The sequence below is a fragment of the Cornus florida genome, unplaced genomic scaffold, assembly GCF_030987335.1.
Source record: "Cornus florida cultivar Cherokee Brave unplaced genomic scaffold, ASM3098733v1 CherokeeBrave_3.0.0_Hap2_Chr08, whole genome shotgun sequence".
Taxonomy (NCBI): Eukaryota; Viridiplantae; Streptophyta; class Magnoliopsida; order Cornales; family Cornaceae; genus Cornus; species Cornus florida.
Window position 1 is genome coordinate 37,032,087 of NW_026775578.1, and position 12,652 is coordinate 37,044,738.

Genomic DNA, 12,652 nt, shown 5'->3' on the forward strand with positions numbered 1-12,652 from the left:
TACAGTGATACACAACATTTATGACCCCACCTCTAATAATATTATTTGACCATTCCATTTAATCCCTGTTCAAGATGTAAATTATTTTTAATTTACACAAGAAAATGAATAATGTATAAATGTTTCAAATACACCAGAAAAGTCAACAATGAAAAGATCATGCACTTTGTTTCATGGACACTTCTCTTTGAATTGACTGATCATTATTATTTGGTACTATAACAACTCACAATTAAAAAAGAAAACAAATAAATAAAATCATGTATTGGGAATTATATTTATGCAAGTCGTTAAATAAAAATGATAAATGCGGATACAATTTCTTAAATGGAAAATTAAATTTGAGTTATGGAAATAGAGTTGGGTTTGCCAAACAAAGTGCTAGAGGACCAACCTCAAACCTCATATCCAATGCTTTCTTACTACAAGAAGAACAAGAAATGTGTTTGCCATTCACATCAAAAGTTGATTTTGATTTAATTCACTTGATTGGAGAGACCTTCTCAAACAAAGTGCTAGAGGACCAACCTCAAACCTCATATCCAATGCTTTCTTACTACAAGAAGTACAAGAAATGTGTTTGCCATTCACATCAAAAGTTGATTTTGATTTAATTCACTTGATGGGAGAGACCTTCTAAACTGTTGAGGATAAGACCCTTTTCATTAGCTAAAAGTCTATTCTTGAGTCATATCCAATCGCAATATAGTTGTGTCCAAGTCTGATACTGAATGAGAATTAGAATCACACAAGACTTGGTCGAGTTTCTAAGAATTGACCGAATCAACACAACTGATGTTGTGCAAGAAGAATAAAATTTACGACTGTAATAATCGATTCTCTTATGTTACATCCGATACGACTCTTAAGTTCATTACACAATGTCCCCAACTTTGAACCATGGGCTAAATTAGTTCTAAGATGGATTGGGAAATGGATAGTGAATTCATTCATGTTCTTTATTAGCAGAAATTGTCAAATTCAAGTTCCAATTTTTATTCTCAAATTCAGTTGGCAGCATAATATATGCCATGTCCTGAATTGGCCTTGGCATTTACATGTTATGTGTTGGTAGTAGACACATGGACCATTCAAGAAAATGAATCTGCAGGCAATAGTATCTGATGATAAGTACTGTAGATGAGGGTTTAGTGATAGTTTATCAGACTTGGATCCTAATTATGTGGCTTCTAAGAATGCAACACAGTACATCAAGAATATAATATTTATATGATATAATATTCATACATCATTATTAAATCAAGAATACAAAATCTGTTTATTGTTATTGTATTCTCAACTTAATGTGGTTGGGCAGGTTTAATTTTTTATTTAATTGACAATATGTACCTGAATTGGATTGGATATTGATGGGGCCTTTGAGAATGGCAGTGACCCTTTGTTGTGATTGTGAATTGTAAAAATTTGGATGGATTGAGACCTCAAACAGCATCTTCAATGTAAAATGTTATTTTTTTTGTCGTAAAATTATATCTTAAGAGGAGTTACACTGTCAAAATGCTATATTTTAGTAATTCTGCACCAATGGTACATTTCATCCATGTGTTATTGACTTTCCATCCCATGTATAAAGTATCAGTATCTCAACATATGGCAACATGTTATATATGAGAAATTTTTTGAGATTCTTATATTTTAAGAGATTGTACAACCGATCATTGGAGTATATTAGTAAAAGAAGTCTGCTATATTTTGAGTTTGAGGACTTTTAAGATAGCGTTGGAGACATCTCTTACAAAGTATTTCCTTGTTCTCTTGTATTGTGCCATCAAATGAAAAACAATTTTTTAGTCTATAGTTGCCTTGCCCATTATAAAGCAGAGTCTATGGTACTGAATAACAAAGGGCTCGTTTGACAACTATTTTTACTTTGAAGCGAAATGGAAGTAGTGTTTTTCTTTAGAGTGCATTCAACATTATTTTAAAGCTTGTTTGATACTGTAAATTTGTTACAAGATTTTTGGAAGCAAAATATGTTTGATAAAAAATATTGCAAGTTTAAAAAATTAAATGATTAATTAAAAATGTTATTTTAGAATTTTTTATTTTATTTTTTATAAATATTGCTTTTGCTACTAGTGCATAAGCAATCAAAAATATATATATATTTTTATTTCTAAATTTATTTTTTTTTTTTCAAAAATATTTCGATACTATTCAAATGATAATAAACCAACAAGTTTTGTCCTTTCCCTTGGTTACAGTACACTGTACAAATAAAAAACACGATGTAAATGCAGATGCCAAACATACCCAAAAGTGCAGTGTTTCTGCCAGAAAAGAAGAAAAGAAACGAAGTGGAAACCAAAACGACTTTGCCTTCTCCATTCATGCATGACCATTGTCATTAAATAATGTATAGGCCAATGAATGATTTGGAATTCTTTTCTACCGAATGAGGAAAGTAACACCTGTTTCATTGTTTGTTTAAGAGGAAAAACATGGGAAAGTAATGTGAGTGGAAAAGAATTGTGTCCCACCATGTTTGTCTAACCCATAAATTGGACATCTCATTCATGTTAGAGCAATACGGCTGCTATACGCTTTGCCTTTTTCATATAACATTAGTCTGCTTAATTGATTATATTAATTATAATAATAAAATGTTATAACTCCAAGTGTTTCTTGCTATTGTAGTATTTAATACAAGAATAGATAAGTAAAGCAAATATTTTCTCATACCTTTCATACCATCCAAATCATTATATATGTGTATATATATATATAATATTAGGATGAAATGAAAGTTAATACTTAACCTACTCTCGCTCTCACACTTCGTGCACATTCTGACATAAATTTTTACTATTTATGACTCAATTTTGTTACCCTCACGCCTCTCACTCCCGCCACTCCGCCGCTCTTTTTTGCTATTTGGGTTAATACAACAAAAATAAAAGAAATAAGAGAGAAACAACTAAGGGCCTGTTTGGTAAAAAAAATAAAAAATAAAAACGAGTTGCCAAACAATCCTAAGTCTACCCCACGACAATCCGATAACACAGAAAACAAATCCGGTCACTCATTGCAGCCGTGGCCCCTCTCCGTCATTGTCGGGCGGAGAACAGAAGCCGGTAGCTCCCAATCGATCAGAATACAGCTGGCAACAACGCATATTGTACACTAGAGAGCCACAGGAAAGCCACCGGAGGAGAAAAGAAGCCGTTAGCGTTTTTGCAAGAAGAAGATCAATTCGACAAACATGGTAACGACACTTTCGCTTCAAATTTCTTACAGGGTTCTATCATCAAGTAATAACAAATCTAGGGTTCACGAGTGCTCGATATGTGGAGCTGAATTCATGTCCGGTCAAGCCCTAGGGCATGCCATTAATGGAGACTTGAGAGGAGACTCTGTCCCTGAGAGCACCAATGGTTCGATTCAGGACTGCATTGGCCGGCAGAGAAGACGATCAGTACATGCGACGATTCCATATGTGTACACCAGAGAGCCTAAACCCATTTTGCACAGCAAAAATCTGTAATTTCGAGAGCTATATTTCTCAGTGTAAGGAGACCCATCTCACTAAATCATCCAAGAAGACTACGAATTGATGATTTGAGTGATATTGCCATGGAAAGATCACGAATTGATGTTGATGAAAGTGCTAACAGTGGTAGTGGCAGAGGCCCCAAATAGCACCAATTATCGTACCAGAAATTGGTAATTTGACCATTCCCAATTTCTGATCTGATAAGAGGTTTCAGCAGAGGTCCAAGAACATTGGTGAGGTATGTTGAGTTGCCTGATGCATCTGTTCCTTGTAGCATTTATTTTGATCCACTTCAACCATAGCAGGTTCTTGTTGTTATGGTAACTGAATTTTCTTTCTTTCACTTGACTTTTATTTTTACTAGCCTTGTAACCAAACAAAGGGTATGGAAAAACCTTTCTACTTGTTTGAGAATTCGAAAATATCTTGAAAGTTGAAACTGCAAACTCTGATTGAATGTTGTTTGGTGGTGGAAATATCTCAAGGAATCTGGAGAAGATTCCAAAATTTAAACACTTATCTCCAAGAAGTCAAATAATCCATAGCCCACCATTGAGTCTGGCCTCTCAAGTTCTGAGTTGTATCATTCTGCTTTCTACACCCTCTTATTGTAATTTGTTGTGCATTAAAACGAAGTTGTTTTTAGAATGCTATATCGTTGCTTTGAGAATGTGATACAATTTACTTCAAGAATGCAACACTCTCTAATTTGTAATAGAAGTGTTGCATATTCCAAATAAAGTATTCTATTCTTGAAGTAATAAGTTTGGCCTTTTCAATTTGTAGGCTCGTGATTCATGAAATAATAGATATTGCAATCTGGAAAGTCCAATAATAATATTGCATTTAAAAAAGACTGGCTTTGATCTGAACTTGGACCAGACACAAGTTTAATTCATTTTAATAATATACTCTTCCTTTTTATGTGAAAAATCAATGGGTCCCACGTGCATTTCCCAATCATTTCCCTCTCATTGCCTTGTAATTTACTACTGCCACTGAAATTCCCTTATTCTGTCTCATGGGATTGTCTATCAGAAATTCCTGAATATTCACTGACTAGACTTTTCAGGTAAACCACTACACTCCAATAGTATTTTCTCATAAGAGAACCCAAACTCGAACTCGAACTCGAACTCTCAACCTTCGTTTGAGTTGAGGTATTAATGGTTTCACCAACTGGACTTGGATTGTCCTTTTTTCTTTTTTCTTTTTTCTTTTTTCTTTCTTTATCTTTTATCTTCCTTTTTTTTTTTTTGCAAGTGATTCCAAAAGTATATGTGGAATATGAATCCTGAAAGTACAAGACCCTTTTCTTAATGTGTCTATACAGTGCATTCACATATCATTGGAGATAAAGAAAGGACAACCCATCAGCCGGCCAAAGAAACTTGTGTTTGTCTTTTTTAAAAAAAATCATGCTGAAACTTTTTCTTTCCCTTTGTTTTCTATTTCTTTGACTACTTTTTGCCTTCTTTCTTTTCTTGTTCCTCTTATCTTGTGTCCTTCCCAGCTGTTTTGTTTATCAAACCTCGTTCGTTGATGGTTTATTAAAGCTCTTTCCTTTTTAATTCATCCATCCATTGTCTTTATCTGTTTAATTTATTAAAACTCGCTCTCTCTCTCTCTGATCTTAAACTGCATATATATTGTAGTTCATTTCTTTTGTATAAGAATTATCCTAAAGATTTTGTTAGGCCATGGCCATGGCAAAGTCAATCTTTTACAGTGTAACAGTACTCTGCATGCTTTTGTGTTTTGGTGTTACTGAAGCAGCTCCTGAAGGTGCTCTGATTACAAACCTTCCAGGGTTCAGTGGCACTTTCCCTTCAAAGCACTACTCAGGGTATGTCTCATGGAAAGTTTTTATATATTAAATGAAAATTAACGCTGTGTTTTGTAGTGTTGATATTTCTTGTAACTTGGGATGTTGAAGGTTTGTCACCATAGATGGGAATCCTCCAAAGAATCTATTCTACTACTTTGTCGCGTCCGAAAGAAGCCCATCAAATGATCCTGTTGTTTTGTGGCTCAATGGGGGACCAGGTTGCTCTAGCTTTGATGGGTTTGTTTATGAACATGGTACTGCTTTTTAATATTCATGAAGATTTGATATTAAAATTTAACACTTGTAAATTCATGTTCTCTATTTTTGTTTTTTCTAATTCTTAAAAGTGGATTCAAATTTTTTTTTTTTTTCATGTCATTACTTGTGTTTTTCTACGTAGAATTGATCATCACATATATTTGTCTATGAACTTTGTTATAATGCATTCAAAACTTGATCTCTAAAAATGCCTTATCCCAAAGGTTAGGTCCTTTTTTGGTGCCTTCTATCTCAATATTAGAAAGCCTAACTGGGGTTGTGGAAGGGTGGGCGAGAAGTTTTTAGAATGAAATGATTGAGTGATTCAATGATACTTGCAAAAGCACCACTTTTTGTATAGTGGGTTGTTTCACTAATTAGAGCTAGTACTCAATCTGCATTGTGTATCAAGTCACATGAATTACCTCATATATCAAGTTGCATGAATGTAGGCCTATTCTCAATCCATTCATATATATTACAATTCAGAACAGAGTAAATTAAAAAACAAAATATAACAAACTTTATGATGCCTTTTTTCCATCACAAATTTTTACTAGGATTACACTACTTATTTTGCAGGACCATTCAATTTTGAAGCTGGAAAGTCTAAAGGAAGCCTGCCCATTTTACATTTGAATCCATATAGCTGGTCTAAGGTTGGATAAATATATATAAATCTTTTACAATGATTTTTCATTTTGTCTTATGATTTTTTTATTATCCTTTCGGTGACATGAACCAAAATGATTCATGATTTCATATTGATATATTTCGTTTTTCCTGACTTAATTTCTTCTCACATTATTTCAAAATCTCTCATGTATGCTTTTCATATTCTTGTCTTAGGTTTCCAACATCATCTACTTGGACTCCCCTGCTGGTGTTGGCTTTTCTTACTCTGAAAACACCACCATATACAAAACTGGGGACTTACAAACAGCCTCAGACACACACAATTTTCTCCTCAAGGTATAACTTTAATTCTTGAATCATTCAAGATAAAATTCAAGATGAATTCAATCAAATAATTTTGTGCTAATTTTTTTGAAACTAGTGGTTTGTACAATACCCGGAGTTCCTTTCCAATCCATTTTACATTGCGGGAGAGTCTTGGGCTGGAGTTTATGTTCCAACTCTTACTTCTAATGTAGATAAAGGTAATATATACTCACATATATGGTAACACATTCATGTTAATTCTATGATAGAGTTTTTTGGTGCAACAATAATTGACCTTATTGACAGGAATCAGAAGTGGTATGAAGCCCGTTATTAATTTCAAGGTTTGTGACTTTAGCCTCTCCAGATTCAAGAATTAGGTTATACGGATATATATATATATATATATATATATATATGTACATGGTTCGATGAGCTCTGAATCGCGTTGTGCAGGGTTACATGATAGGAAATGGGGCCTGTGACCAAGAATTTGATGACAATGCTCTTGTCCCATTTGCACATGGGATGAGCCTAATCTCAGATGCTATGTTTGAGGTCAGTGAAACAGATATATATATATAATTTGAATGTTGTATGGATCATCTTAAAAAATTAAGCCTTTACCACTTTATCATCCATTTTGATTCTGAACTAACCATTTCAAAGTTTTGATCATTATGAATTAATTTAGACTCATTCCTATATATGAGAATAATTTGGATGAAACTGAGGTCTAACCATGTATATGTCCGTCTACTTGTTTGTTGCAAAATAATTATAATATCCATTTAGTTCCAAGTGTTGTAGTTCCTGCTTTTAAAAACAAGTTTGGAAGATTACATGATATAAAGCTGTTGTAGGAAGCTCAATCGGCTTGCAAAGGTAACTACTATGATCCCAACGGTGAGAGATGTTCAAATATACTTCAAAAAATCTACAGTGTAAGTTGGCTTAATTATTTCACAAATTCTTTAATTTCATATATATACATATATATATAATAGCAATTCTATCCACGAGGGCATTCTCACTAAGCTCACTCCATCTTAGTTGTTGGATCGAGAGGCACACTTCTACAACCACCATTGACGATTAAGAGGGTGTGAGCTTTGCTAGAGCGACCTCATATTATTGTGTATTTTTAAGATATCAAAAGGAGCAATACTTGCCTCCTCACCAGTGGGAGAAACCCACACTGATGATGTCGTGCAATGATAGAATGGAGATATCTGTTTTGAATTTTAAATATGTAAAAGAAAATTATAAAATATATATATCATAATTTTCCCTCTCTTATATTTAAAATTCAAAATGGTCACGGGTCATTCTATAATTATGAAAAATCAGTGGTTTGGAGGAGGGTTTCCTCACCAGTGAGTAGGCCTGTATTGTTGTATCAAAAGATAATGTATCAGTTATGATTAATTGGGTTTTTTACTATATTTGTTTTTGATATATTTATGAAAAAATTGTATTACTTTTGAAATTAAAACAAAACACTATATCATTTATTTTCTCAAAGTAATTACAGAAATACTTTAATTAAATTGGTAATTGAGTGTATATGCGCACACACACACATATATAATTGTCTAATTAATTTTGTACTTGTTTTGGGATGACTAAATAATTGGTAGGCATTGGCTGGTCTAAACATTTACAACATCCTTGAGCCTTGCTACCATGGCATGCCAAGTGGAAAAGACAATGATGTAAATGGAAGCACAAGCAGCTTACCATTAAGCTTCAAGCAATTAGGAAATAGTACTGAGAGGCCTCTTGGAGTGAGAAAAAGGATGTTTGGTCGTGCGTGGCCTTTCAGAGCACCAGCAAGAGATGGCATTATGAAATCGTGGCCTCAGTTAATGGCAGAAGTCAGTGGTGTTCCATGCATGGTGAGTACTCTCTCTCACTAATATGGTTTGACATTGGCTCAAAGGAGCCTAAAAATTTTGCTTAGCTTTTCAAAAAAAAAAAAAAAAACAGAGGGAAAAAAGAAAGAAAGAGGAGTAGCCTAAGAAGATCTTTCGGATAGATGTGAATTTTTTAATTTCAGTTAAGGTAAATTACATAACATGGTTATGTATAGATTCATAAATTATTTTTGACTTCTCTTGTTAGACAATTTTTTGTTTGACGTGTTAAGAGCAAGTGAAATTTTACCTTTTGTCGATAGTAATTATTATAATATGTTAGTTGAAAAGTGGAGTTACAAGTTAATAAGATAGAAAAATTTGGTGTTTTGCAATTAACTTTGCTGACTAAAACAAATTGTCCTTTCACCTTGTTCTTGATAAGGTCCCGTCACCTTGTTGACCGTTAACAATAAACGAGAATTTGTTACAAAGTAATGATTCCAAAGGAAGTTGATCAGTCCATCAGTGTAATTTTTAATCAACAGGGAAAAGTTTGTAATTATAGTATATCACTTTTATCACATGAGAGGTGAGTATATTTTAATATTTTACTTGTAATTAATTTCCTTTTTTGGAATTCTCTTGCATGATAAAAAAAAAAAAAAAATGTCTTCATTTCCATGTCTAATAACAAATTTGGTAGTGCTAAAGAGTGCATTAAAACTCTTTGTTTCTATTAATTGTTTTATATACAATTATACAGGATGATACAATAGCAACTGTGTGGCTGAACAATGATGAAGTTAGGAAAGCAATTCATGCAAATCCAGTATGTGCACTTCCTAGCTACTTGTTAATACTTGAAATCTCTATTGTAGTAGTTCTTCTTCAAAACTAAATTCGAATCCTTTAATTATGTCACTCCACTTCCTCTTTTCTTGTTAAAATTAGGAAAGTGGACCTTGGAACTTATGTAATGACCTCTATTACAACCATGATGCTGGAAGCATGATTAAATACCACAAAAACCTCACCATTCAGGGTTATCGTGTGCTTATATTCAGGTAAGTACTCTCCTTTTTATTTCATATATAACTAAGATTAAGATTAATGAGACTAAAATGGAGTTTAATATATAATCACGTAAAATTATATATTTATAATTACGCGTTTGAGGTAAAATATGTTAGATATGTATAAGAAAATGATATTCACATTCGAATATTGTACACTTGTACTCTTATTATTTTTTATTTCATAATCTACAATTACTGAAAAAAGTACTCTAGCTTACACTATGCTTCTGAGGGGGTAATTGCATCATTTCATTAATAAAAAAATAAAGTGAAGTGCAAACCTACAAAATTGAGTAGGGAATAACACAAACAGACGTGTGGAGTACAAGTGTGAATGCCACGTTCCTATTTTTGGTTTGATGCTTTGGTGAGAATTAATGAATGTATCAAAGATGTAGAAAATATATGTTTCCTGAAATTAAGTATTTGCATTTTCATGCTTATATAATTTTGTTACAGTGGAGATCACGATATGTGTGTTCCCCACACTGGGAGTGAAGCATGGACCAGTTCACTTGGATATCAGATTTTGGATGAATGGAGGTCTTGGGAGTCTAATGATCAAGTTGCTGGGTATGTCTCTCTCTCTCTCTCAATTTTCTTTCTATGGCCCTTGATCACATTAATTCTACGGCTAACCTGCTCAAAGAAATGGATTATTTTTTATCTATTGCAGGTACACACAAGGATATGCTAACAACCTTATCTATCTCACAATCAAGGTCTGTATGTCAGAAATTGCATTTTTTATTTATTGTTTTAGAGGTATTTCTTAGAAGTATTCAAGAGGTCATTTCTTGGTGCAATTATAAAAGAGTGTTACTTTTCAAGTAAAAATTGGCTGGAGCCAAGTAGACATAGTCCCAAGCTTGTGTCTACTCGGCTCAAGTCAGTTCGGCCTGAGAAAAAAATTTCATTATAAGAACCTGAATTGACAAGAATAAGACAGAATAACCACGGTGTGTAAATACTAAATAATACAAAAAGATTTTGTCCGTATCTTGTCTCTCTCACTTAGGCCGCGGTATAGATGGGACATATTTTTTAAATTTTGCATTTTGCTTCTGACAAAAACAACCAAACATTGTGTATTAACTCTATGATTTTGAGAATCGTTGCATTGTATTTAGATCGGCTGATTTTGCACTAAAAATAAAAATTCCCAAATAATCTTGCTTACAAAGTAGATTGGTCTAAAAATTACATTCACAATATGAAAACCTAGTGGGGTCAAATTATTATGATTTTGGATATATCCTTTTTTTCCGCAAAGTTTTAAGCTTTTTTGTTGATGCTGACCTTGCTAACATTATCAATTATCCAGACCAAAATAAAATTGACTTGCACGAATAACATCATTTGGGATCTATATGAATGCAACACATGGTCGAATAATATCTTCTTTTTTTCGCTGTTTGCTTAGCTTAGTTATTGGTTTTGACTCTTGAGTAAACATTATTCACAAATATATTATTATTATTATCATCATCAATCATCTAATGTTATTGTGCTCAAATTGTACAGGGGGCAGGGCACACTGTACCTGAATATAAGCCACGGGAGTCATTGGATTTCTACAGCCGTTGGTTGGAAGCAAAACCCATATGATAGGTACACAAGAAATTGAATAAACATAGAAATATTTCAAATTCACCAGAAAAAGGCAATGAAAAAATCATGATGCACTTTGTTTTATGGTTGCTGTGGATATAATTTTACTGAATGACACCGAACCCTAATGTGTACCAGAGTATATTGATGCGTGGTCTATCAAAACTGTAGTGACACTTTGCTCTGATTGTGAATTCTTCAGATTTGGATAGATAAGACCTGTAATAAAATATATCTCCATTTCTTTTGGACTGTGACACTGAATGAAAAACAACTTTGCAGCGTACAGGGGCCTGTGTGGGTCAAGTGTTGTGCCCTGTGGGAGCCAGACCCCTATAGATTTGGTCAACTGCTTTTTGTTGCGATAGTCCCGTCTACTCACAGGGACTTGTGTGAACCCTCTATATGTGGGTAGTCTTAACGGTCGCAGCAAAAAGAAGAATAATTCTTTGTCAAAATTCTCTCTCTTCAAAATGGGTAAAGAAATTGTACCCTACACATTTGTCCAATCTATCAATTGGATCTAATTACTGCCTCATTCCTATTAGAGTAATATTTTTACGGTTAGTCACTTTGAATTCTTGAATAATTTGTAAACTTCGAATATAATATATGTAATTCCCCGTAATAGGTGTTACTCATATAACATTCATTTGCTTACTTGGTTTATTAATTATAATAAAATGAAACGACGGTGTTTCTTGCTACTGTAGTATTTATATAATAAAGAATAAGTAAAGCAGACATTTTCTTTTACCTTTTGTACAATCCCACTCTTAAAATGAAATCTTCCTATACTTTATGGTAATAAAAAGTTTCATTCACTTTAATTTTTACTTTTATATTTCAGAAATAATTTTCCTTCTAACCATACGAAACAAAGCGAATGAAAAACCTTTCTACTTTTGTTTGTGTGGTGGAAAGATCTCTCTGTTGGAGGGAAAAGGAAACTGAGGAAGATTCCAAAATTTAAACAGTGTCATTAACGTATGCCCCTGAAATCTTCTAGTAGTAAAAAATACATAGCCTACCATTTTGATGTATAAATCTGTTTTTGTACACCCTCCTATTGTAATTTGTTGTGCATTGAATGGTTTGAATTTGTAATTGGAAAAAAATTAATTAAAAATTTAAATTAAATATTCTTGGATTTCAAATGTAAGGCATTCGCTGCTCCCACATGTTGAAAAAATTAATGGGTCCCACTCATATTTCCCAATCATCTAACATTGTCCTGTAATTTAATGACCAACTAAAAAAAAAAATGATAAAAGGCCCGAGTTGATATTATTTAAACATTTTGAGAGTTGAGAGAATCCATCTTTATTTATCATTGACTAAAAGTCCTTGAGTAATTAAAGTCATGCAAAAAACCTATTGCCAAATATGTAACATTACTTGTATAGAGGTGTAAATGTACAGAGTTCACCCCTGCATTATCATATAGCAGCTGCCAATAATTCAATACGGTTCCAAGCTAAATTAGAATCAAACTGATAACATTAGTTATTAAATTTTTTGAAACTGAAACTGAAACTGTTGAGACATGAAACTATTTGGGCTG

General features: G+C 33.0%; 1 protein-coding gene across 5 annotated transcripts; it reads left to right on the top strand.

The window, feature by feature from the left end:
• The first annotated feature begins 2,954 nt into the window (after positions 1–2,954).
• On the top strand, positions 2,955–11,795 carry LOC132271321 (serine carboxypeptidase-like 20). Of its 5 annotated transcripts, none has more exons than XM_059772666.1 (15): positions 2,955–5,360; positions 5,451–5,596; positions 6,183–6,259; positions 6,450–6,572; positions 6,658–6,760; positions 6,849–6,886; positions 6,999–7,100; positions 7,406–7,486; positions 8,183–8,440; positions 9,165–9,230; positions 9,353–9,465; positions 9,937–10,050; positions 10,154–10,199; positions 11,002–11,088; positions 11,371–11,795. In XM_059772666.1, exons 1-14 carry the CDS (start codon positions 5,215–5,217, stop codon positions 11,083–11,085), a joined length of 1,497 nt encoding a protein of 498 aa, XP_059628649.1. In that variant the 5' UTR covers positions 2,955–5,214; the 3' UTR covers positions 11,086–11,088; positions 11,371–11,795. The 5 variants fall into 5 exon arrangements, with proteins under 5 accessions (XP_059628649.1, XP_059628651.1, XP_059628650.1 ...); XM_059772668.1 differs by having other exon boundaries at positions 11,378–11,795; XM_059772667.1 differs by lacking the exon at positions 11,371–11,795 and having other exon boundaries at positions 2,955–3,226; positions 3,315–5,360; positions 11,002–11,332.
• Positions 11,796–12,652: the final 857 nt, after the last annotated feature.